The sequence below is a fragment of the Staurois parvus genome, unplaced genomic scaffold (genome assembly GCF_062004578.1).
Source record: "Staurois parvus isolate SC_StPar_1 unplaced genomic scaffold, SC_StPar_1.0 ptg000213l, whole genome shotgun sequence".
Taxonomy (NCBI): Eukaryota; Metazoa; Chordata; class Amphibia; order Anura; family Ranidae; genus Staurois; species Staurois parvus.
In genome coordinates, this window is record NW_028318009.1 from 2,803,388 (window position 1) to 2,830,390 (window position 27,003).

General features: G+C 45.4%; 1 protein-coding gene across 3 annotated transcripts in view; it reads right to left on the reverse strand.

Moving 5' to 3' along the window:
- Positions 1–27,003, reverse strand: part of ARNT (aryl hydrocarbon receptor nuclear translocator) — a 125,676-nt gene that overhangs the window by 24,698 nt on the left and 73,975 nt on the right. For all 3 annotated transcript variants that reach the window (XM_089678969.1, XM_089678968.1, XM_089678967.1), the window contains 6 exons: positions 26,906–26,991; positions 19,817–19,890; positions 14,993–15,127; positions 11,485–11,559; positions 9,107–9,258; positions 7,545–7,655 (listed from right to left, as the gene is read on the reverse strand). In XM_089678969.1, the coding sequence (XP_089535095.1) occupies positions 7,545–7,655; positions 9,107–9,258; positions 11,485–11,559; positions 14,993–15,127; positions 19,817–19,890; positions 26,906–26,991 (633 nt within the window). The remainder of the gene's footprint in view (positions 1–7,544; positions 7,656–9,106; positions 9,259–11,484; positions 11,560–14,992; positions 15,128–19,816; positions 19,891–26,905; positions 26,992–27,003) is intronic.

Here is a 27,003-nt window from a genome sequence, read left to right on the forward strand (position 1 = left end):
AGGATGTATTATTTAGTTTGTAGGAAAGTTATAGAGTTCACAAACTATGGTATAGATCTGAAAATTGATCAATCCTGAAGTACTGACAGCCAATCTAATTTCTTGAGGTCCAAGAATGTCAGAATAGTACAGATATCCCCCAAATGTCAGGACAGTACAGATATCCCCCAAATGTCAGAATTGTACAGATATCCCCCAAATGTCAGAATTGTACAGATATCCCCCAAATGTCAGAACAGGACAGATATCCCCCAAATGTCAGAACAGTACAGATATCCCCCAAATGTCAGAACAGTACAGATATCCCCCAAATGTCAGAATTGTACAGATATCCCCCAAATGTCAGGACAGTACAGATATCCCCCAAATGTCAGAACAGTACAGATATCCCCCAAATGTCAGAACAGGACAGATATCCCCCAAATGTCAGGACAGTACAGATATCCCCCAAATGTCAGGACAGTACAGATATCCCCCAAATGACCCCTTTTTGCAGAGTAGACAGTCCGACGTACTTCATAAGAGGCATGGCGAGTTTTTTGAAGTTGTATTTTTTTTGTCATAATTTTTCGGAAAATTAAAAAAATTAAAAAAATTATTTTCACAATTTTTTTTTTTACATACGGTCACCAGTGCAGTACAGTGTCTTCATATAACTGGCATGAGGGTGAACAGGGACACTGACTGGTGACAGTATGAAAAAAAATATATATATATATTTTGTTTTCTTTTTTAATTAATTTTTTATTACATTTTTTTTTTACTTTTTTTAAGATTTTTTTTTTTCATATTTTACTATGACCAAAGTAGTACAATGTTACCATAGTAACATTGTACTACTTTGGGGAAGTGATCAGTATTTTTTTTTTTTTTTTTACACAATTTGCTTATAGCAAAGAATTACTTTGCTATAAGCAAGCATTTACCTGAATGACATCGATTCATTTTTTTTTTTTTTGTGCTTAGCTGTGATTTGGCCACAGCTAATCACATGACATGTGCATGTGACCTGCTGTGACCATTCACAGCTAGACACTAGTATACAATGGATGGCATGAATGAAGCCATCCATTGTATACAACTGTCATGTGACCTGCTGTGATTGGTCACAGCAGGTCACATGGTACCGGCAACGGGGGTCGGTACTCAGATCTGTCATCGGCCGTGTCTGAGTTACACAGCCGGTGACAGATAGTGCCGCTGCGCGGCTCTGCAACCGCGCGAACTGTGCATGTGCGGGAGGATGCCAAATGGCGTACACCCTGGAAAGCTAAAGCATTTTTGCGGCCGCAAAACGGCTATAGGCCGGGCGGCTAATGGTTAATAGCAAAAAAGTCAAAAATATGAATTTTTTTTTCTCAAAATTGTTGGTCTTTTTTTGTTTAGAGAGCAAAAAAAAAAACGCACAGGCGATCAAATACCAGCAAAAGAAAGCTCTACTTGTGGGGGCAAAAGGACGTAAATTTCATCTGGGTGCAGCGTTGCATGACCGCGCAATTGTCAGCTAAAGTAACGCAGCGCCGTATGGCAAAAAACTGCCTGGTCAGGAAGGGGGGGGGGGGGAAATACTCAGGAGGGCGAGTGGTAATTGACGTGTAAACATGCACCATGATGCACGTTGATGCAACACAACAGTACACCTAAGTGTGATTGGGTCCGAATGTGCAAAGTACAGAACCACAGAACAAAAAAATCCAGAGACAACTGATGTGTATCTACGATTGACCACCTTCTAAAAATGGTAGTTGTGTGACTGTATGTGGACTCTCTGGCTTCAATGCTTTCTAAGTCTTTGACCTGTAATGGAAACGTGGAGCAGGAACATCAGAAATCCTTCATTTTTCTGGGTCATTGATTCAAAGTGACAGTCGCTGGAGGATCAGCATGACACCCAAGTAACTGGCATTTTAAAAAGAGAAAGTCAGCAGTGGCTGACTCGATCTTTTTAAGAAGTTTCTATTAACGTGGACCTTGCGCCCGAATAGCAAAGTGCGCTTTTCTAGTTTGGTACCCCTTGCTGCTCTGTGAAAAATCTGATCTTATTCCGGGTTTCCACCCTTACACCCCGGTCACATCAAGCCTGACTTTGAAATCGTGCGACTTACAGTGAAGTCGGGGGACAAGCTGAATTCAGGTGCAATTTGGAAGACATCTGACGCAGGTGTCTATGCAAATCACACTGAAAGTAGTGCATGTACTGCTTTAGAAATCGGTGCGGCTCCGACTCAAGCAGAGTATGACCGCTGAAATTACGGACAGTAGGGTGCGATTTGCAAGTCGCATGTCATGCAAATCGCATGCCAAGTTGCACTCAGTGTGACCGAGTTCTTAGTGCCCAGACAAGGGTGAATCTTCCTTCAGGAGAAATCCTGGAGAACAAGGAGTAGCCTATGTCTCCTGATAAACGATCCCGCACTGTTCTGGAACATCTTCTCCTGCGAGCTGAAGTACTCAGCGTTCCCTGGGACCATGTTAGCAGGATGGTGAGGTCACCTCCAGCACTACAGCCAGGAGTATTATCTAACTTTTCCTCTAAAGGTGTTTTTACTTCTTATGCAGAATTTCTGAAAGGGAAGTGGTAGGTACACTATAAAAGCAGATCTTGCTGGGAAAGCAAAGTTCAGCTTTAAAAATGACTGTTTAAAGTGTTACTAAACCCCGAACTCTGCATTCACCCTATCCGCTCTCCCCGGACCCAGCATTCACTATATCTGGTGTCCCTGGACCCTGCATTCACTATATCCGCTCTCCCCGGACCCCGCATTCACTATATCTGGTGTCCCCGGACCCTGCATTCACTATATCTGCTCTCCCCGGACCCTGCATTCACTATATCCGCTCTCCCCGGACCCTGCATTCACTATATCCGGTCTCCCCGGACCCCGCATTCACTATATCCGGTCTCCCCGAACCCTGCATTCACTATATCCGCTCTCCCCGGACCCCGCATTCACTATATCCGGTCTCCCCGAACCCTGCATTCACTATATCCGCTCTCCCCGGACCCCGCATTCACTATATCCGCTCTCCCCGGACCCTGCATTCACTATATCCGCTCTCCCCAGACCCCGCATTCACTATATCCGCTCTCCCCGGACCCCGCATTCACTATATCCGCTCTCCCCAGACCCCGCATTCACTATATCCGGTCTGCCCGGACCCCGCATTCACTATATCCGGTCTGCCCGGACCCCGCATTCACTATATCCGGTGTGCCCGGACCCTGCATTCACTATATCTGGTCTCCCCGGACCCCGCCTTCACTATATCCGGTCTGCCCGGACCCCGCATTCACTATATCCGGTCTCCCCAGACCCTGCATTCACTAGATCCGGTCTCCCCGGACCCTGCATTCACTAGATCCGCTCTCCCCGGACCCTGCATTCACTATATCCTCTCTCCCCAGATCCCGCATTCACTATATCTGGTCTCCTTGGACCCAGCATTCACTATATTCTCCTCTCTTCCCCGGACCCTGCATTCACTATAACCGCTCTCCCACAGAACATGGAAATGCAATTATTTTAGTAAATATAAACTGCTAAATACCTTTTCTCATCAGCAGTTAAAGCAGTCTTGTGACTTCTATCAGTGTTCAGCTGAGCACTGGTTAAAGCTTGTAGGAGTTTTCTTTCTGCTCTAGAAGAATGCAGAACCCCTGACCTCTGTCTGGACAGGGCCGATTGGCCCTGTGCTGATCACATGCACTCTCCCAAGAAAAAGAAAAACCTCTCTAGCAATAAACACTAAACTGAGCATGTACAGAATGGCTACGGTACAGTCTGTCTTATCAGGAGATAAGTGGACATTTGAACAAAAGGAGAATCAGAGAAGACAGGATCAAAACGGGCTTTTTACACAATGCAGAGGATTAACCCCTTAGGTTCCACAGTGAGTATAACAAGCGTGCTTTACTGCATCTACAGACTGATTGTACTGTGGGGGGTTTAGTAATACTTTAAGTCGCAGGAGTTGATTATCTGGAAGCGGACTGGTTTCTCTGCGGAGAAGCACCAGATTTTGCATGCTTCAGTTTTAGTAAACCCCCACCCGTGTGTTTGGTATGATGGGGCACCAGCAGACAGAGAGTGAAGAGTTGCTGGTATGTCAGAGAAGAATGTAAACTACATTCCAGGCTACTGCAGATAACAGGATCCCAGCACTGCTACAGCCTATCCCTAGAGGGCAGCAAAAAGCAACACTTGTATTCAAATGGGATTGATCACACTGACCTGTAAACAGACTTCACTGAGCTCCGCTGAAATGATTATATAGACTGAAATTGTGCTTTTTTTATAGACTTGTAATTATAGTGGCTGGATACAAAGAAAAACCAACAGAGGGCCCCCCCGGCCTAGTGCATTATTGCAAAAAAAATGTAATGGAAGGATAAAAAGTAAGTATCATACTCACAATAGGCAAACAGGTCAAAGGCACATCATACTAAACAGCGGTGTCCAGTCCACATAGCATGTAAGTCCAAAAAATGGAACCCAGGACTTCCAACAGGCTAACATGTTTCAAGGTGGCTCTGAGGAAGAGGTTGAGACCCCGAAATGTGTTGTTAGCCTGTTGGAAGTCCAGGGTTCCATTTTTTGGACTTATATGCAGTGTGGACTGGACACCGCAGTTTAGTGTGACCTGTTTGCCTATTGTGAGTACGATACTTACTTTTTATCCTTCCGATAAACTTTTTTTTTTTGATAATGCACTAGGCCGGTGCGCCTCCTCTGTTTTTCTTTGTATCCAGTGACATTGGACTACCCCGGTCTGTTGAGGGCAGCAAGGAGTGCCTTGTCCAGGATATCTGTGATGTTACCATAACCCTAGCCCTGCATTAAAATAGTGAAGCGCTCCCAAATTATCTAAAAAATTATTCAATAAGTGAAGAATTACATAAACACTTCTAATAAATACCCATATACTATTAACTCATAATAGATCTGTGATAAAAATACCAAAATATACAATTCATAAAATATACCCAAATAACAGTGATAAAACCAATTGACATAATACTGCTGATTCATAAAAATGTGACAAATCGTGATACTTGTGACACAACTGAATATCAAAAAAAATATATAGTGATACTGCGATAAGTAAATACATATATCTGTGGTGAACCCTATAACAAATTAGAAAAAATTGCTTCTTAAATCAAAAAAATATTTTTTTTAAATAAATAAATAAACTCAGTGTTTCAAAAAAACTCAAATAATCCATGCAAAAAAATGTGAAACACTCTGTGATCTTCACTTCTAGTGCTCAAGAAAGGAATCCTCCAACGGCAGAAATGCCTGCTCACCTCCCCTCCTCGACCCACACAGGGCCAAAAGGCAAAAAGGCTCTCCTTAAAGGCAATCCTTTCCTCCAGGCAACTCAGGCAGGAACCTCAGGACTTCCACTCCACCTCCTCTCACCACGTCATATAGGGCACAAACAGAAACTTCCCATAGTGTAACACCGTTTATTGTAAATAATATGGCATAACAAACTTTCCAACTCACATGGTAACTTTGGATACAGCGCTTTTTCACCTCACATCATGGGTGTACTCTCATGCAGGGAGGGAAACCAATATGGCCGCTGCGTCCGGACAAAAAACCATAACCCTAGCCGAGTCCATCCCGAAGCAAAGGAGTACAGAGTTTGCAGAGTATTAACCATTTGCCGCCTGCCCTATGGCCGAATGGCGGGCGGCAAATGTCATCAGCGTTCCGGGTGGATGCCATATGGCGTCCTCCCGTACATGCGCAGATTGCGCTCCTGCAGAGCGGCGCAGCGGCGCAATCTGTCACCGGCCGTGTACCTCGGACACAGCTGAAGACAGATCTGAGTATCGGCCCTTGTTGCAGGTACCATGTGACCTGCTGTGACCAATCACAGCAGGTCACATGACAGTTGTATACAGTGGATGGCTTCATTCATGCCATCCATTGTATACTAGTGTCTAGCTGTGAATGGTCACAGCAGGTCACATGCACATGTCATGTGATTAGCTGTGGCCAAATCACAGCTAAGCACAAAAAAAAAAACCAAAAAAAAAACCCTGAATGAATCGATGTCATTCAGGTAAATGCTTGCTTATAGCAAAGTAATTCTTTGCTGTAAGCAAATTGTGTAAAAAAAAAAAAATACTGATCACTTCCCCAAAGTAGTACAATGTCACTATGGTAACATTGTACTACTTTGGTCATAGTGAAATATGAAAAAAAAATGAAAAAAAAAAATATATATATATATATATTTTTTTCATACTGTCACCAGTCAGTGTCCCTGATCACCGCCATGCCAGTTATGATGACGCTGTACTGCACTGGTGACAGTATGTAAAAAAAAAAAAATTGTGAAACTAATTTTTTAAATTTTTTCATTTTCCGAAAAATTATGACAAAAAATACAACTTCAAAAAACTCGCCATGCCTCTTATGAAGTACGTCGGACTGTCTACTCTGCAAAAAGGGGTCATTTGGGGATATCTGTACTGTCCTGACATTTGGGGGATATCTGTACTGTCCTGACATTTGGGGGGATATCTATACTGTTCTGACATTTGGGGGATATCTGTACTGTTCTGACATTTGGGGGGATATCTGTACTGTTCTGACATTTGGGGGATATCTGTACTGTTCTGACATTTGGGGGATATCTGTACTGTTCTGACATTTGGGGGGATATCTGTACTGTTCTGACATTTGGGGGATATCTGTACTGTTCTGACATTTGGGGGGATATCTGTACTGTCCTGACATTTGGGGGATATCTGTACTGTCCTGACATTTGGGGGGATATCTGTACTGTTCTGACATTTGGGGAGATATCTGTACTGTCCTGACATTTGGGGGATATCTGTACTGTTCTGACATTTGGGGATATCTGTACTGTCCTGACATTTGGGGAGATATCTGTACTGTCCTGACATTTGAGGGATATCTGTACCGTCCTGACATTTGGGGGATATCTGTACTGTTCTGACATTTGGGGGATATCTGTACTGTCCTGACATTTGGGGGATATCTGTACTGTTCTGACATTCTTGGACCTCAAGAAATTAGATTGGCTGTCAGTACTTCAGGATTGATCAATGTTCAGATCTATACCATAGTTTGTGAAATCTATAACTTTCCTACAAACTAAATAATACATCCTAATTTGGGTTATTTTCACCAAAGACATGTAGCAGAATACATCTCGGCCTAAATTTATGAAGAACAATTATTTATTTGCAAACTTTTATAACAGAAATAAAGACAAACTTGTTTTTTTCAAAATTATTGGTCTTCTTTTGTTAATTTAGCAAAAAATAAAAACCCCAGCGGTGATTAAATACCACCAAAAGAAAGCTCTAGTTGTGTGAAGAAAATGATAAAATTTTAGTTTGGGTACAATGTTGTATGACCGCGCAATTGTCATTCAAAGTGTGAGAGCGCTGAGACCTGAAAACTGGCCTGGGCAGGAAGGGGTAAAAGTGCCCGGTATGGAAATGGTTAATTATAGCGGCTACATGTGACACTCCATCATGACACTGTATGATTTCTAACCTGGTGGCAAGCTGCCCAGAGCCCATTTCCAGAGGGTGGGAGATACTCTGACTTAGTGGAGGCCTCGGAATAGTGCTGGAGAGAGCAGGTCGCGCCTCCTGACTGGTATTCCTAGAAAAAAGGACAAAGACATGTGAGGGATTTTCAGCAATCTGTCCGTCATAAACGGCTGCAATGTAAGATATATTGTGAAACATTGTTTCTTTTAACTCAGGGAAATAAACCAAAAGGAAACATTGTTTCTTTTATCTTGGGGAAATAAACCAAAAGGAAACATTGTTTCTTTTATCTCGGGGAAATAAACCAAAAGGAAACATTGTTTCTTTTAACTCAGGAAAATAAACCAAAAGGAAACATTGTTTCTTTTATCTTGGGGAAATAAACCAAAAGGAAACATTGTTTCTTTTATCTTGGGGAAATAAACCAAAAGGAAACATTGTTTCTTTTACCTTGGGGAAATAAACCAAAAGGAAACATTGTTTCTTTTATCTTGGGGAAATAAACCAAAAGGAAACATTGTTTCTTTTAACTCAGGGAAATAAACCAAAAGGAAACATTGTTTCTTTTAACTCAGGGAAATAAACCAAAAGGAAACTTTCTTCTAGCTGGGGGGGGAAAGTGACAGCCGATTCTCTGAGCTATAGTGAAGGGAAAAAAAAAAGCCAGTAATTACATTTAAAAACCAGCACTGACCTATAGTGACAGCATTCCTACGTGAAACCGCGTTTTGGTTTATGAATTTTTCACAATACGAAACGTCCCGGAGAACGCATTAAATTTGTAAACCGAGGTACACCTGTACAAGTATACACTCACTGGCCACTTTACTAGGGCCACTTGTTCCATTGCTTGGTAACACAAATTGCTAATCAGCCAATCACATGGCAGCAACTCAATGCATTTAAGACATCTAGATGTGGTGAAGGCGGCTTTCTAAAGTTCAAACTGAGCATCCAAATGGGAAAGAAGGGATTTTAAGTAACTTTGAACGTGGCATGATTTTTGGTGCCAGATGGGCTGGTCTGAGTATTTCAAAAACTGCTGATCTGGGATTTTCATGCACAACCATCTCTAGAGTTTACAGGGAATGGTCCGAAAAAGAGAAAATCTCCAGTGAGCGGCAGTTGTGGAAAATGCCTTGTTGATGTCAGAGGTCAGAGGAGAATGAGCAGACTGGTTCAAGATGATAGAAAGGCAACAGTAACTCATCAATATGGACCAAAATCTCTGAGGAATGTTTCCAACACCTTGTAGAATCTATGCCACGAAGAATGAAGGCAGTTCTGAAGGAAAAAGGGGGCCCAACCCGGTACTAGCAAGGTGGTCCTAAAAAAGTGGCCGGTGAAGGTATCTATATCTATTCATCCTCAAACCACTGCCAGAGGTAATGGGCATAATGGAGCAGAGCTTTCAACCTTCACAACTGAAATAAGATGGCTCCTCTCCTCCTCCTCCTCCTCCTCCTGCAAAACGATCACCTGAACAGAGTGACAGGTATTCCTCCTATATGTCCTATACATGATGCAGTACACGATTAGGATTCTGACAGTAAATCTACGTACTTCACGTTGGTGTTTGTGCAGATGATATATTCTATTTCATCGGAATACGGGTTCTGAAAGGTGAATGAGCTGGTTCTCATCAGCAGCCAATCACGGTTTTTGGACCGGAACCGAAACATGACAGACAACACCTGGCCTTTTAATTTCACCACCTTGAAAGAGAGAAAGAATTAGGAGCCGAGCACATCTTACAGAACAATACAAAGCAAAGAAACAATCAGAGAACTAATAATTCCACCCCAGCACAGCAACTGTGTTACAATTTGATAGCCGACTCAAATTACTTAAAAGTGATATTAAAACATTCATTTTTTTTTTACAATTTATGAGGCTTCATAATGTATTAAAGTTGTTCTTTCCTTCTTATCCAACTGGTTCTTTGCAGTGCTAGCCCTGGTTTTCTTTGCAGAATCCTTTGGGGCCACTCTTGGTGGCAAGCTCCAGATGGGACTAGAGCCGAATGTTTCTATACAGTGCGCGTTACCACAAACGCACAAGCAAGCCAATCCCCTTCAAAAGTTATAGGCAGCTGACAAGCAGATCGCATCCCCTCTGCTGACACACGCACAGCTATACAGGCAAGCAGCTCTGCTTGTGTAGCTGTACACAGTTGTTTCCCATCAGCCCCTCCTGTCCATCCCAGCAACAATAGACCCATTGCAGCAATGGATTCCCCAGCAGTACAGTCCTTCCTCAAAAGCAGATCCCTTCCAGCAACAATTGACACTGCCCCCCCAAGCAACATAAGACCCCCCTAGCAACAATAGGTCCCCTACCAGCAACAATAGACCCATTGCAACAATGGATTCCCCAGCAGCATAGACTCCTTCCTAAAAAGTAGATCCTTTCCAACAATTGACACTGCCCCTCCAAGCAACATAAGACCCTCCAGCTACAATAGGTCCCCTACCAGCAACAACAGACCCATTGCAACAATGGATTCCCCAGCAGCATAGACTTCTTCCTAAAAAGTAGATCCTTTCCAACAACAATTGACACTGCCCCCCCAAGCAACATAAGAACCCCCCCCAGCAACAATAAGTCCCCTACCAGCAACAATACACCCATTGCAACAATGGATTCCCCAGCAGCACTAGACTCCTTCCTCAAAAGTAGGTCCCTTCCAGCAACAACTGACACCGCCCACCCCAAGAAACATAAGACCCCCTAGCAACAGGTACCCTACCAGCAACAACAGACCCATTACAACAATGGATTCCCCAGCAGTCAGCAGCAATAGACTCTTTCCTCTAAAGTAGATTCCTTCCAGCAACAATTGACACCACCCCCCCAAGCAACATAAGACCCCCCAGAAAAAATATGTCCCCTACCAAAAACAAGAGACCCATTGCAGCAATGGATTCCCCAGCAGCCAGCAACAATAGACTCTTTCCTCAAAAGTAGATCCCTTCCAGCAACAATTGACACTGGCCCCCCCTCCCGAACAACATAATACCTGCCCAGCAACAATAGGTCCCCTACCAGCAACAACAGACCCATTGCAACAATGGATTCCCCAACAGCACTAGACTCCTTCCTCAAGAGTAGATCCCTTCCAGCAACAACTGACACCCCCCCCAAGCAACATAAAACCCCCAAGCTACAAAAAGTCCCCTACCAGCAACAATAGTCCCATTGCAACAATGGATTCCCCAGCAGCCAGCAACAATAGACTCCTTCCTCAAAAGTAGATTCCTTCCAGCAACAATTGACGCCGCCCCCGCCCCCCCCCCCAAGAAACATAAGACCCCCCAGCAACAATAGGTCCCCTACCAAAAACAATAGACCCATTGCAACAATGGATTCCTCAGTAGCCAGCAGCAATAGACTCCTTCCTCAAAAGTAGATCCCTTCCAGCAACAACAGACCCACTGCAACAACTGATTCCCCAGCAGCCATAGACTCTCCAGCACACCCTAGCACCCCTTGTTTTTACATACCTTCAGTGCTGGAGGTGCTGTAACTGTGTTCCCTCACATTCCCACTGGAAAAAAGCCGTGACCAAAAGACAATGTCACGTCACCCATTCAGGCATAAATGACAAGAGTCTTTGTTATGCGGCTCCCTGACCCGCTGATACTTGCCTCTCTAGCACTCTCCTACAGTGCCTTTTACTGGCACAGTCACTGTAAAATACTTGGTTTTGCCAGGTATAGTGTACTGTTTGACCACCTATTATGGTGCCTAGCGGTCCCATGGTGGAGGGGGTGATGCCACAACTCCCTCTAGGCTCCGATACCATATTCAACAGTGTGCTTTCTGGATGCTTCTAAGGTTTCCTTTTTGGTTTTGACTGGAGTATTTAATATCCTGCATACAGATCATAAACATTTCTAAGTATGCAACACCAAGTGTAAAGGTCCACATTCACATATTACCTGCTGAAAACTGTCTCTGAGAAGCTGCTGGTCTTCTGGGTGGGCAAACTCCACTATGTCCTTCCCCAGGAGTTCCTAAATTGAGAACGAGAATGAGAATTGAGAATGTGAACATTTACTGTGAACTCCTGCTAGTGGCTGCAAACTGCAACAGCACAGGGAATAGAATATAGTGGGAATGGGGACTGGGGTGGGGTGGAAATCTCCCACTGGAGACATCCGCTTCATTTACAGCTGTCTATGAGAGGATTTTCCTTTTATGTAGGATTTTGCTCAGTTCCAGTTGCTTCTCCAGGACAGGGTATGAAAGAAAATTTCCTCGGTGGGATAAAGGACAAGAAAGAACCTGGCAGAGGTTTTAACCCTTTCCTACTCTATCCTAGACAATAAAAAAAGACTACCCAAGACACCCAACCATACCAGACCACATGCCCTCAATGGGATGGTGGGGGGAAGAGAAGAGGCCCAACATGGTATGAAGCTGCCTAACAAACCCCAAAGCATCCCGTCATGTTGACAAGGGTTCCCTCATGTTCCAAACTGGAAAAGTGGGGATTTCAAATCCTTGGACCGCTGCAGCAGCTGGACCAAATGGATTCTGATTGGTCAGTGCTGTCACATACATCCTGGAAGAGTAGGGATATCAAATCCTTGGACCGCTGCAGCAGCTGGACCAAATGGATTCTGATTGGTCAATGCTGTCACATACATCCTGGAAGAGTAGGGATATCAAATCCTTGGACCGCTGCAGCAGCTGGACCAAATGAATTCTGATTGGTCAGTGCTGTCACATACATCCTGGAGGAGTCGGGATTTCAAACCCTTGGACCGCTGCAGCAGCTGGACGAAATGGATTTTGATTGGTCAGTGCTGTCACATACATCCTGGAAGAGTGGGGATATCAAATCCTTGGACCGCTGCAGCAGCTGGACCAAATGAATTCTGATTGGTCAGTGCTGTCATATACATCCTGGAGGAGTCGGGATTTCAAATCCTTGGACCGCTGCAGCAGCTGCAGGCGTGCTGACAGCTTGGCAATGCTGGAAGTAAGCACAGTAGAGACCGGCAGTGGTGGGGGTAGGTGGGGGTGGGTAAGGGTATCTAGAGTTAGTCCATCTTTACATTTTTCTTTCTGTAAAGGTGAACAAACCCTTCAATACGACCACAGTTGCTGCACAAGGAGCTCATTTACATGTCTGCTTTAAAAAACAACCCAAAAAACAAAAAACACACAAGCATTTTGTTTATTGCATTTTGGTGATATTTCTGTGCACTTTATTACATTTTTACTGCTAAAAATTTCAAGATCAACTTAAAATGACAGACTACTATGCCCCAATAAAGGAAAAAAACTTTACAAAAGGGTGCCAAAATCGTAACAATGTGGTTAAAAAAAAAAAAAAAAAAAAGTAAAAATCTTACCTCGGATCCTGGCTTCTACCAACTCGAGGCACTAGGGAGGTCCTTTGTCTAACATGAAAGCGGGGTAATTGAGATTTTGCAATAATGCGCTCCAGCACAATGCAAGAGTGCATTATCATGGGATTTCAAGCCCCCAGACTAAAAAAGACTGGTGCACAATACCAGTGTAAGGCAGGCCATAGATGGAGTACATTTTTTTTTTCTTGCAACCACGAGCTGGACAGTGATTACTGATGAAGTCACGAGGTTGGCGTGGCGCAACGCGTCGGTACGTGGGGAGGAGCTTCCGGTGATGTCATTTCCGGCGTGGGGGCCATATTGGATCACCCTGTTGAGTACACCCATAGCATGTGGTAAAAAGCTGGAAAACTCGTGGGTAAATGTGAGTGTAATACTTATTGTCGTTTTAAATTTGATGCAATAAAAACCGGTGGCACTATGGAGGGTCTCTGCTTGTGTCTTATCATGATCCTGTGAGGAGCTGGCTGTTAGTCTGTTGGAGGCTGGAGACGTAAGGGGAAAGCCTGAGAGGGACCCATTCTGATAGGATCACTTGATCCTCAAAGCGTGTTGCCCCTGTGGGGTCTAATGAAGGAGGTGAGGGGGTATTTTGGCTGGTAAAGGATTGGCACGTGTGTACCACGTATACGGCACATTATATATTCTTGCATGAAGAGTGAAGTGTGGGGTATCACCACAAATTATCCTATTACTATTATTATATCATTTTGGACTTTTTGAATTGATTATTTGTTCACCAATTTTGTGCACCAGTATACATATTGTTTCACAATGTGCAAATAGGAGTGTGTTTGTCACTTTTTTCACAAAATATTCCCCGTGAGGGAATTCACGTATGACACAATTAGTTTAATTTTTAATGTATTGATTTATCACCTTGGATATATATATGTAGGGGATGTATATAGAGTTTGTGCATTTTAACACGTAATTGTTAGTATTATTAGAGCTACACTATTTATTTTAATTGGCTATAATAGCTGCTTGCACCAATCAATTCAAACCATCTATGGCTGGCTTAACCACTTGTTGACCGTGCTATAGCCGAATGATGGCCACAGCGCGGTCATCAAGTTCAGGGAGGGCGTCATATGACGTCCTCCCAGAATCGTGCCCCCCCCCCCCTGCAGCGCACACCCAGCGTTCTCTGTGATTCCTGCGTCCTTCGGACACACCTGATCACATGACACAGTAAAGGGCCAATCACAGCGGCCTTTTACCACATCATCAGCTGTGTCCAGTCACAGCTGATCACCATGTGATCAGTGCCCTGCTTATCAGTGTAGATGTCTCCTTTCACACTTGCCTGTTATATGCAGTATTTTCTTCATGCTGTCACAGTATGAGGAAAATACTGCCAATAACTGTCAAGGGTGAAAGGAGACATCTACACTGATAAGCAGGGCACCGATTAGTGTCATGATTAATATAGCAGCTCCAAACGTGCCCATCATTGCCAAGCAGTGCTTCCAATCTGTGCCGCCAGTCAGTGCTCTTCAAAGCTGCCTATTAGTGCCCATCAGTGCAACTTCATCAGCAACTCCTCATCAATGCCCACCAGTGACGCCTTTCAGCACCCATCAGTGCAGCCTCATCAATGCCCACCAGTGATGCCTCATCAGTGCCGCCTTTCAGCATCCATCAGTGCACCCTCATCAATGCCCACCAGTGATACCTCATCAGTGATGCCTCATCAGTGCCGCCTTTCAGCGCCCATCAGTGCAGCATCATCAACGCACATTAGTGAAGGAGAAAAATGACCTGTTTGCAAAATTTTATAATAGGAACTAAGAAAACATTTTTTTTTCAAAACTTTTGGTATTTTTTTTGTTTGTTTAGTGAGAAATAAAACACCCAGTGATAAACAACACCAAAAGAAAGCTCTATTTGTGAGAAAAAAATGCTAAAAATGTCAAATGCGTACAATGTTGCATGACCGCGCAATTGTCATTCAAAGTGCGACAGCGCTGAAAGCTGACAATTGGCCTGGGCAGGTAGTAGGCATGTGATTAAGACCTATCTGAAACAACAACCTCAGCACTAATTGACTCATACATCTACTCACCTGTGGTTGGTAGCCCACGGTGGCAGCACACCGATGGTCAACAAATGTGAACATGCCATTGACGTTGTGTCGGGAGATGAACTCTACTGGCTGGCATACACTATTCATATCTGTACAGTTAGGAGAACTTGTCACCTGTATTAAAAAAAAAAAAAACCACTTATTGCTGCAATCAAAAGACGCAAAATGCTTTGTAAACAGCGAGACTATTGTCCTACTATGTATGGTGCTTGGAAGACGGAGTTTGACCATTATGATACAATGATTCTTATAGACAATAATATGGGTTTTTATGAACCTCACAATTAAACCTACTGCACTTGTGAAACTTTGAAGTGATCTGTTTTTTTAAATGCTTCCTGCCGCCGCTGCCACCTCACGACCCTTTAAGACAGTGGTTCTCAACCTTTCTAATGCCGCGACCCCTTAATACAGTTCCTCATGCTGTGGTGACCCCCAACCATAAAATTATTTTCGTTGCTACTTCATAACTGTAATTTTGCAGTAGGAGGAATAGTGCCACGTCATTGGTGTCAGTGGGAGGAATAGTGCCCCATCATTGGTATCAGTGGGAGGAATAGTGCCCCGTCATTGGTGTCAGTGGGAGGAATAGTGCCCCCTTCATTGGTGTCAGTGGGAGGAATCGTGCCCCGTCATTGGTGTCAGTGGGAGGAATAGTGCCCCGTCATTGGTGTCAGTGGGAGGAATAGTGCCCCATCATCGGTGTCAGTGGGAGGAATAGTGCCCCGTCATTGGTGTCAGTGGGAGGAATAGTGCTCCATCATCGGTGTCAGTGGGAGGAATAGTGCCCCATCATCGGTGTCAGTGGGAGGAATAGTGCCCCATCATCGGTGTCAGTGGGAGGAATAGTGCCTCATCATCGGTATCAGTGGGAGGAATAGTGTCCCATCATCGGTATCAGTGGGAGGAGGAATAATGCCCCATCATAGGTGTCAGTGGGAGGAGGAATAGTGCCCCATCATAGGTGTCAGTGGGAGGAGGAATAGTGCCCCATCATTGGTGTCAGTGGGGGGAGGAATAGTGCCCCATCATTGGTGTCAGTGGGAGGAATAGTGCCTCATCATTGGTATCAGTGGGAGGAATAGTGCCCCATCATTGGTATCAGTGGGAGGAATAGTGCCCCATCATTGGTATCAGTGGGAGGAATAGTGCCCCGTCATTGGTGTCAGTGAGAGGAGGAATAGTGCCCCGTCATTGGTATCAGTGGGAGGAATAGTGCCCCGTCATTGGTATCAGTGGGAGGAATAGTGCCCCATCATTGGTATCAGTGGGAGGAATAGTGCCCCGTCATTGGTGTCAGTGGGAGGAATAGTGCCCCCTTCATTGGTGTCAGTGGGAGGAATCGTGCCCCGTCATTGGTGTCAGTGGGAGGAATAGTGCCCCGTCATTGGTGTCAGTGGGAGGAATAGTGCCCCATCATCGGTGTCAGTGGGAGGAATAGTGCCCCGTCATTGGTGTCAGTGGGAGGAATAGTGCTCCATCATCGGTGTCAGTGGGAGGAATAGTGCCCCATCATCGGTGTCAGTGGGAGGAATAGTGCCCCATCATCGGTGTCAGTGGGAGGAATAGTGCCTCATCATCGGTATCAGTGGGAGGAATAGTGTCCCATCATCGGTATCAGTGGGAGGAGGAATAATGCCCCATCATAGGTGTCAGTGGGAGGAGGAATAGTGCCCCATCATAGGTGTCAGTGGGAGGAGGAATAGTGCCCCATCATTGGTGTCAGTGGGGGGAGGAATAGTGCCCCATCATTGGTGTCAGTGGGAGGAATAGTGCCTCATCATTGGTATCAGTGGGAGGAATAGTGCCCCATCATTGGTATCAGTGGGAGGAATAGTGCCCCATCATTGGTATCAGTGGGAGGAATAGTGCCCCGTCATTGGTGTCAGTGAGAGGAGGAATAGTGCCCCGTCATTGGTATCAGTGGGAGGAATAGTGCCCCGTCATTGGTATCAGTGGGAGGAATAGTGCCCCGTCATTGGTGTCAGTGGGAGGAATAGTGCCCCGTCATCGGTGTCAGTGGGAGGAATAGTGCCCCGTCATCGGTATCAGTGGGAGGAATAGTGCCCCATCATCGGTGTCAGTGGGAGGAATAGTGCCCCATCATCGGTGTCAGTGGGAGGAATAGTGCCTCATCATTGGTATCAGTGGGAGGAATAGTGCCCCATCATTGGTATCAGTGGGAGGAATAGTGCCCCATCATTGGTGTCAGTGGGGGGAGGAATAGTGCCCCATCATAGGTGTCAGTGGGGGGAATAGTGCCCCATCATTGGTGTCAGTGGGGGGAATAGTGCCCCATCATTGGTGTCAGTGGGGGGAGGAATAGTGCCCCATCCTTGGTGTCAGTGGGGGGAGGAATAGTGCCCCATCCTTTGTGTCAGTGGGGGGAGGAATATTGCCCCATCCTTGGTGTCAGTGGGGGGAGGAATATTGCCCCATCCTTGGTGTCAGTGGGGGGAGGAATAGTGCCCCATCCTTGGTGTCAGTGGGGGGAGGAATAGTGCCCCATCCTTGGTGTCAGTGGGGGGAGGAATCGTGCCCCATCCTTGGTGTCAGTGGGGGAGGAATAGTGCCCCATCGTTGGTGTCATTTGGGGGAGGAATAGTGCCCCATCGTTGGTGTCAGTGGGAGGAATAGTGTCCCATCGTTGGTGTCAGTGGGAGGAATAGTGCCCCATCATTGGTATTAGTGACACCAATGATGGGGCACTATTCCCACTGACACCAATGATACTTACCTTGCAGACCCCTGCTCCAGCCTGGGCTCGCTCGCTCCCTCCCTCTCCCATGGTACCGACACTTACCTGTCAGATGTCTTCCTTCTCCGGCCGCTCTCCTCCTCTTCACTCGCTCGATCTTCGTGGTGCCGCTCGGCTCCTCCTCTCCAAGCTCCACCTCCTTGCCGGTGATTGGCCGCCTGTGTGCCTCTCCTGAGCTACAGTGCCGGCGGCCAATCACAGGCGAGGATTGATCTCGAGGTGTGTCCAGATGACAGGGGCGGCATGTCATCCCGCCCACACCTGGAGACGGCGGTGGCGGCGACGGCGGCGAGGAGCGGTGTCTCGGTTCCTAAGACCATCGGAAATATGTGTTTTCCGATGGTCTTAGGCGACCCCTGTGGAAGCGTCGTTCGACCTCCAAAGGGGTCGCGACCCCCAGGTTGAGAACCGCTGCTTTAAGAGGTTCTAAATGTGGGGAGGTGGAGGTGGGCATTCCGATCATGTGACCGCTGTGACTAGCAGTCACATGATTAGTGCCTATTGGACTACCCTTACCCCTGCCCATTTGGAACTCATCAAACATACATGGACTGCCACACCGAGCGCCTGTTATCCCTTTTGTACATGATTAGAAACCTCCTGATTGCAAATATGCATCGGGAACTTTCCGGTACCGGTTTGTTACTGTGCTAGGAGCACGCTCTCTGCAAAGTGTTTACCTAGGGACGCATATAGGCGGACGCTCGGCGTTGAAAGCTTACCCCCCCCCCCCCTCCCGAGAGGCCGCATATATGTGCCAGGTTGGCAGGAAGTGGCTAAATTGAAACATACTCACCATTACCAGTGGTCGTCGAAAACTAGAGGCCCAGATCAACTTTAGCAGCTTAAGTACGCTTCAGTTAGTGTGACAACTTTATGACTAACCTGCCTTCCTTAAAAAATGTAAATAGTATTTTAACCTGATTATGTCAATATTTTTGAATGTCAAAGCGGTACATTGTTTTGCATGGAAATGTGTTGTTTTATATTGTAGGCCTGCAATTCTTAGGAATAACTCAAAATCTGTCCAAAATCCTAAATCTGTGCAAACAAAAGTCTAGTAAACATCCCGGGTATGATAAAGTTTGAAACACAAAATAATAATATAATAAATAATTATAAAAAATAATAATAAATGTAATTCAATAATTTAGGTGAAATGGTTTGATACCGTAATGGAATCCTAACAGATTACAATGTATTGTGTGTATGTCAGGTTTACTTTTTGAATGTCCCGCCAGTTCCGCCCCCTCTGCGTCACGGCGCTCACAGGGAAGGGAACCGGGAAGACGGGAGAACATCGTGTGGAGGACACAGCGGGAGGACATCGGCCCGAGGACACAGCGGGAGGACATCGGCCCGAGGACACAGCGGGAGGACATCGGCCCGAGGACACAGCGGGAGGACATCGGCCAGAGGACACAGCGGGAGGACATCGGCCAGAGGACACAGCGGGGGGACATCGGCCAGAGGACACAGCGGGGGGACATCGGCCAGAGGACACAGCGGGAGGACATGGGCCCGAGGACACAGCGGGAGGACATGGGCCCGAGGACACAGCGGGAGGACATGGGCCCGAGGACACAGCGGGAGGACATGGGCCCGAGGACACAGCGGGAGGACATGGGCCCGAGGACACAGCGGGAGGACATGGGCCCGAGGACACAGCGGGAGGACATGGGCCCGAGGACACAGCGGGAGGACATGGGCCCGAGGACACAGCGGGAGGACATGGGCCCGAGGACACAGCGGGAGGACATGGGCCCGAGGACACAGCGGGAGGACATCGGTCAGAGGACACAGCGGGAGGACATCGGCCAGAGGACACAGCAGGAGGACATCGGGGAATTGCAGGACAAGGACTACAGCGTAATCCCGAGTGTGGATCGGGGTTAGTGATTTTAGTACTGTAAATTAACCCCGAGCCACACTCAGGATTACCACTAGTAAGGTTAAGGATGTATAGGACTTTAAATGGGAACTCTACTTACAGTATGTAAACTGCACACTCATTTTTTTCATCATGAGCTGCAAAAACAACTTACCTGCAATCTGCCAATAGCCACCAGGCAGAACTTGCTCTGTCCAGTTTCCTGGTCATCATCTGGTAAGGAAACACCTACACACAGAAGAACAGAATTTAATCCAGCTCTCCGTATCAAAAAGTAACATGAGCGAATGTTATTGAGTTAGGTTTTGTAGGCCGAACATTACGCTGAATGTATGAAGCCAATACTTACTCAAGCTCCTACTATAATTTGTTTTACCTTTTGTCAATAAATGCCTTGGTAGCTCCCTTCAACCTCCGACATTTCCAGGAGTGTCAGAGCCTGATGCCACCAAAGCGTTTGGCCAGTGTTCGGAAAACCTTGTGCGCATAAAGCAGGGGAAAAAAAAAAAAAAAAACTACAAAAGCGCAATCACTCCTACAACTTTATATACCGCTGCACACACATGTGTTCCCACAAGTAAAAGAAAATAAATGTGTGTAAAAATAAATAAATACAGTGCCACGCAGTACTGTGTAAAAAAATAAATAAAAATAAAATCACTATATGATTCATATATCTGCGTGTACTAATTAATTTATCCGTGTGTACTGCGCTAAATGCAAAAGAACCAAATGAATCCCTGGAAACAAAGTTGTATTAAGGTATCAAGCCTCTAATGCAATAAAAAAATGTAAATGTATCCATATGTACCAACCTATTTATCCGTGTGTACCAACTTGAACACAGAATATACTTGTGCTACGTTCACACATTTGAAGGATATATCCAGCCTGCAAACAGTAATCTGGTGACAGGGTCACATTATTGTCCATACTTGAAAAAGAAGTATAGTCAAAGCTTTGTGGTTACACTTTTCCTATGGATCATAAGAATGCAGTTAGTTCTGCACTCCTGTGACCTGTTTTCAGCTGACAATGGGCTGAAGCCTGCTGTCAGCTGATGTCCCAGAGCCGGTCCAGGCTCTGAAAAGATCCCGGACATATTGTCGGGATCTACCTAGAAGCTTGGATTGGCACCTGGCTAAGCCTCTCCGAGAGCCTGAGCCAGCCGCTTCTGCCCCCTCCACAGCCTGACACTCCAGTGAGCACTGGAGGGGCAGAGAGCCAGTCAGTCGCAGCTCTCTTCTCAGAGTAGAGGGGAGAACTGAGCGATCAGCTGTGTTTGATCGCTGATTTCTCAGTGCAGAGCTGGCGGGAGAGATGCAGTATCAGATTGATGCTGCATCCACCTAGGCGAGTATAGATTTGTTTTTTTACAGAAAGTCATACTTTCCTTTTAAGGCTGAACAGGATTGTCTCTTTTATAAAGAATATTTTCCTGGTCCTGGTTCTGAAGCCTGGACTGCACCTGGCTCAGCCTCTCGGTGAGCTGCAGAGAGCCTGAGTAAGCGCAGTTGCAGCTCTCTGCTCGAAGTAGAGGGGAGAACTGAGCGATCAGCTGTGTTTGAGCTGGCGGAGAGATACAGCATCGGATTGATGCTGCATCCACCTAGGCAAGTATAGATTTTTTTTTTTTTAACAGAAAGCCATACTTTTCTTTGAAGGCTGAACAGGATTGCCTTTTACATAGAATATTTTCCTGGTCCTGGTTCTGAAAAGATCCCGAACATATCGTCTGGATCTACCTAGAAGCCTGGACTGGCACCTGGCTCAGCTTCTCAGCGAGCTGCAGAGAGCCTGAGCCAGCCGCTCCTGCCCCCCTCCACAGCCTGGCGCTCCAGTGAGAGCTGGAGGGGCAGAGCAGAGAGCCAGAGACTGTCAGTCGCGTCTCTCTGCTCGGAGTAGAGGGGAGAACTGAGCGATCAACTGTGTTTGATCACTCATTTCTCAGTGCAGAGCTGGTGGGAGAGATGCAGCATCGAATTGATGCTGCATCCACCTAGGCGAGTATAGATTTTTTTTTTTTACAGAAAGCCATACTTTTCTTTTAAGGCTGAACAGGATTGCCTCTTTTACATAGAATACTTTCCTGGTCCTGGTTCTGAAAAGATCCCGAACATATTGTCGGGATCTACCTAGAAGCCTGGATTGGCACCTGGCTCAGCCTATCAGCGAGCTGCAGAGAGCCTGAGCCAGCCATTCCTGCCCCCTCCACAGGCTGGCACTCCAGTAAGCGCAGTTGCAGCTCTCTGCTCGAAGTAGAGGGGAGAACTGAGCGATCAGCTGTGTTTGAGCTGGTGGAGAGATACAGCATCGTATTGATGCTGCATCCACATGACGAGTATAGATTTTCTTTTTTTTTTTTTTTAACAGAAAGCCATACTTTTCTTTTAAGGCTGAACAGGATCGCCTCTTTTACATAGAATATTTTCCTGGTCCTGGTTCTGAAAAGACCCCGAACATATTGTCGGGATCTACCTAGAAGCCTGGACTGGCACCTGGCTCAGCTTCTCAGCGAGCTGCAGAGAGCCTGAGCCAGCCGCTCCTGCCCCCCTCCACAGCCTGGCGCTCCCGTAAGCGCTGGAGGGGCAGAGCAGAGAGCCAGAGATTGTTATTCGTGGCTCTCTGCTCAGAGTAGAGGGGAGAACTGAGCAATCAGCTGTTTGATCGCTCATTTCTCAGAGCAGAGCTGGCGGGAGAGATGCAGCATCGAATTGATGCTGCATCCACCTAGGCGAGTATAGATTTATTTTTTTTTAACAGAAAGCCATACTTTTCTTTTAAGGCTGAACAGGATTGCCTCTTTTACATAGAATATTTTCCTGGTCCTGGTTCTGAAAAGATCCCGAACATATTGTCGGGATCTACCTAGAAGCCTGGATTGGCACCTGGCTCAGCCTATCAGCGAGCTGCAGAAAGCCTGAGCCAGCCGCTCCTGCCCCCTCCACAGCCTGAGTTGGAGGGGCAGAGCAGAAAGCCAGAGATTGTCAGTCGCGGCTCTGTGTTCAGAGTAGAGGGGAGAATTGAGCGATCAGCTGTTTGATCGCTCATTTCTGAGTGCAGAGCTGGCGGATTGATGTTACATCCACCTAGGAAAGTATAGATTTTTTTTTTTATTATTATACAGAAAGCCATACTTTTCTTTTACGGGTGAACAGGATTGCCTCATTTACATAGAATATTTTCCTGGTCCTAATCTGGTTTGGAATAGTCTGGTAAAGTATAAGTAAATTTTAAGAGATTAATTTATTTCTATCATTGATTAGGGGAAAAAATTGCTTGATAACTGTAAAGGGCCTCTTTGCCTCTGCCACCTACAGACACAAGCCTATTGGGGCTAATGGTAAATCTGGCCCTGCCCAAGAGTTCAATGGTTCTAAATGGTGAACCTCCCACAAAATGTCTGTAACCTCTGGCTGGAGATGCAACTATTTAAATAGGTATAGTGGGAAAATTAATGTAGATTTCAGAAACCCAGAATTCCAAGCAATTCGGCAGCAAGTTCTTTTAGGCCTCGTTCAAATGGGGCTTACTAAAACATATTCCCATTGAGGGCCGTGTTTACCCGCACGGGATGTACAGGTGTTCTGTGCATCCCCAAACAGGCAGTCTGATTGATGTCAGTTGATCTGACATCTGTTGGGGTGCATGGTACCAGACGCACACTGTCTGCGTTTGAGGCCATGCACCCGCACGGATGTCAGATTAGGAGCAGCGTCTGAGTCCGCACAGCTACTGCGTCCCAATTGACATCAATAGGGCTGCCTGCAAGGGGATGCATGGAACACCTGCGGGAAAACACGTATGCTGACGTCCTCATGCACACTTGACGTGTTTACAGCGGCTGTTTTTGGCTTTTGACGTTTTTTTCTACAGCCAGTAAACCCCCCAGCATGTTATCCTATGTGTCCGTACACACATAGACGGTAATTAATGTTTTTTAGCAGGGGAGTTTTTTGGCTGGAAAAAAAAACCAAGACTAATGGGTTTCGAGAGGAGTTTTTTAGCTGGAAAAACGCTCTAACACGGTAAAATGATGCAAACGAGCGTTTTTGGACTTTTTTGGACCAAAAAAAGGTCCAGAAATAGGATAACCCCCCAGCATGTTATCCTAGGTGTCCATGCACACAGACTGTAATCCAAGTTTTTTTTGGAAGGAACATTTTTTGGCTGGAAAAAACCCAGGACTAGTGGGTTTCTAGAGGAGTTTTTTAGCTGTAAAAACGCTCTAACGCTGAAAAACTCTGCAAATCGGCGTTTTTGGACATTATTTTGACCCAAAAAACATCCAAACACAGGACAGAGGATAACCCCCCAGCATGTTATCCTATGTGTCCATGCACACAGACTGTAATCCAAGTTTTTTTGGAAGGAACGTTTTTTGGCTGGAAAAACAAACCCAGGACTAGTGGGTTTCTAGAGGAGTTTTTTAGCTGCAAAAGCGCTCTAACGCTGAAAAACACTGCAAATCGGCGTTTTTGGACGTTATTTTGACCCAAAAAACGTCCAAACATAGGACAGAAGATAACCTACCAGCATGTTATCCTATGTGTCCATGCACACACAGACTGTAATCCACGTTTTTTGGCAGGACAAAAAACCCAGGACTCAGTGTACTGAGTTTTTTTAGCTGTAAAAACGCTCTAACTCTTAAAAATGGGGCAAAATGCGGTAAAACGCTGCATTTTTGGACCTTTTTCTGGCAAAAAAAAATTTTTGGGGGTAAAAAAAACCTGCTAAAAACCGCAAATGCGGAAAAATGCTGCAAATCGGCGTTTTTGGACGTTATTTTGACCCAAAAAACATCCATAGGACAGAGGATAACCCCCCAGCATGTTATCCTATGTGTCCATACACACACAGACTGTAATCAACGTTTTTTGGCTGGACAAAAAACCCAGGACTCAGTGTACTGAGTTTTTTTAGCTGTAAAAACGCTCTAACTCTTAAAAATGGGGCAAAATGTGGTAAAACGCTGCATTTTTGGACCTTTTTTTGGCAAAAAAAATTTGCTAAAAACTGCAAATGCGGAAAAATGCTGCAAATCGGCGTTTTTGGACGTTATTTTGACCCAAAAAACGTCCAAACATAGGACAGAGGATAACCCCCCAGCATGTTATCCTATGTGTCCATGCACACAGACTGTAATCCAATGACGTCCTCATGCACACTTGACGTGTTTACAGCGGCTGTTTTTGGCTTTTGACGTTTTTTTCTACAGCCAGTAAACCCCCCAGCATGTTATCCTATGTGTCCATACACACATAGACGGTAATTAATGTTTTTTAGCAGGGGAGTTTTTTGGCTGGAAAAAAAAACCAAGACTAGTGGGTTTCGAGAGGAGTTTTTTAGCTGGAAAAACGCTCTAACACGGTAAAATGATGCAAACGAGCGTTTTTGGACTTTTTTGGACCAAAAAAAGGTCCAGAAATAGGATAACCCCCCAGCATGTTATCCTAGGTGTCCATGCACACAGACTGTAATCCAAGTTTTTTTTGGAAGGAACATTTTTTGGCTGGAAAAAAACCCAGGACTAGTGGGTTTCTAGAGGAGTTTTTTAGCTGTAAAAACGCTCTAACGCTGAAAAACGCTGCAAATCGGCGTTTTTGGACCTTATTTGGACCCAAAAAACATCCAAACATAGGACAGAGGATAACCCCCCAGCATGTTATCCTATGTGTCCATACACACACAGACTGTAATCAACGTTTTTTGGCTGGACAAAAAACCCAGGACTCGTACTTTGTTTTTTTAGCTGTAAAAACGCTCTAACTCTTAAAAATGGGGCAAAATGCGGTAAAATGCTGCATTTTTGGACCTTTTTTTGGCAAAAAAAATATTTTTTGGGGTAAAGAAAACCTGCTAAAAACCGCAAATGCGGAAAAACGCTGCTAAATGTGGCACAACGCAGGAAAACTCTAAAGCAAAACGCTAAAAAAAATAAAAAATTAAAAACTCACATTTTTAACCTGACTTTACATTGCTAACGTTACCAGCGTTCTCAAAACACCCCGTGTGCGTGGAGACTTAGTATGCCCAGTGTGAACGAGGCCCTAGAAGGAAACCAGCACTAAAAGAAACCAGTTGCCTGTTCTGACTGATCTCCTTCCATGAACACTGACATCATGGGGTTTATTTACTAAAGCTGGAGAGTCCAAAATCAGACTCCCTTCTGCATAGAAACCAATCAGCTTCCAGGTTTCATTGCCAAAGCTTCATTGAACAAGCTGAGGTTAGAAGCTGATTGGTTTCTATGCAGAAGGGAGTCTGATTTTGGACTCTCCAGCTTTAGTAAATAAACCCCCATTTGTCTACCATTAACATCCGAGCTGCCACACCAGACTGAGCATGTAGCAATCAGACTTATAACTCCCGATCTCCATATGTAAAAAATTAAAGCGGAACTTTAGTCAACAATGAAAAACGTATCATGAACCGCAGACGGTTTGATCCCTAGGCAGTGCGGTAAGCAAAGAAATGTACCTTTTAGCAGATAATCAGATTTACTGTCCTCACTTGGCAGCTTTACACATGCGTAGTTCTCTTCATGTCCCGGCACCAGAAGATTGCCGAGAATGAGAAGCTCTCACAGGTCAGCAGAGCAGGGAGAAGTTATCACGAGATCCTGGTCTGCTGACATCATTTCATGGATCTCTCAGGACCTCGGGACGGCTTGTGCAGTAGCTTTGGCCAGTGTAGGAGACAGAAAGCAGGAGCGCTACAGGTAAGACAAACAGAGGCACTGCAGCAAAGACATACAGAGGAGGCACAACAGCACGCAGCGGCAGTACAGAAGGGGCATGCAATGGGGCAGTGCTGAAGACACACAGCGGGGCAGTGCAAGAGAAAGAAGCAAAAAGGGACTGTATAGGGAAGACACGGATCAAGGGCAGTGCTCAAAAGATCTGGAACAAGGGAAAGTGTAGCAGTGTTTTCATATCACCTATTATATACAAATAGTGTGTGCTTGGGCATAAAACGAGACTGTGAATGTTCCACCTGCTCCTATATTAGAAAACATGGTGACTTCTAGGAAACTGTGGGCCTGGAAAAGGAATGTGTTCATGGACATATACAGCAGAACCTGAAAACACATTTTTACTAAAAATATTAAAAAAAAATAGCATTTTTATATTAAATATACTGTAGAAAAGAGCAGTATTGACTTAAGTTCCGCTTTAATTTAGCTACAAAAGATACGTAAAATAGCGTCCTTTACTAATAGAAAGAATGACATTCCTACCTGCAGGTGGCCAAGCTTTGATATACCCTGTGCAGTGCACAACCACAAACTGCGGCTCCCCGTCCTTGGGTGGGCCCAGACCGTTTCTTCAAAAGAAA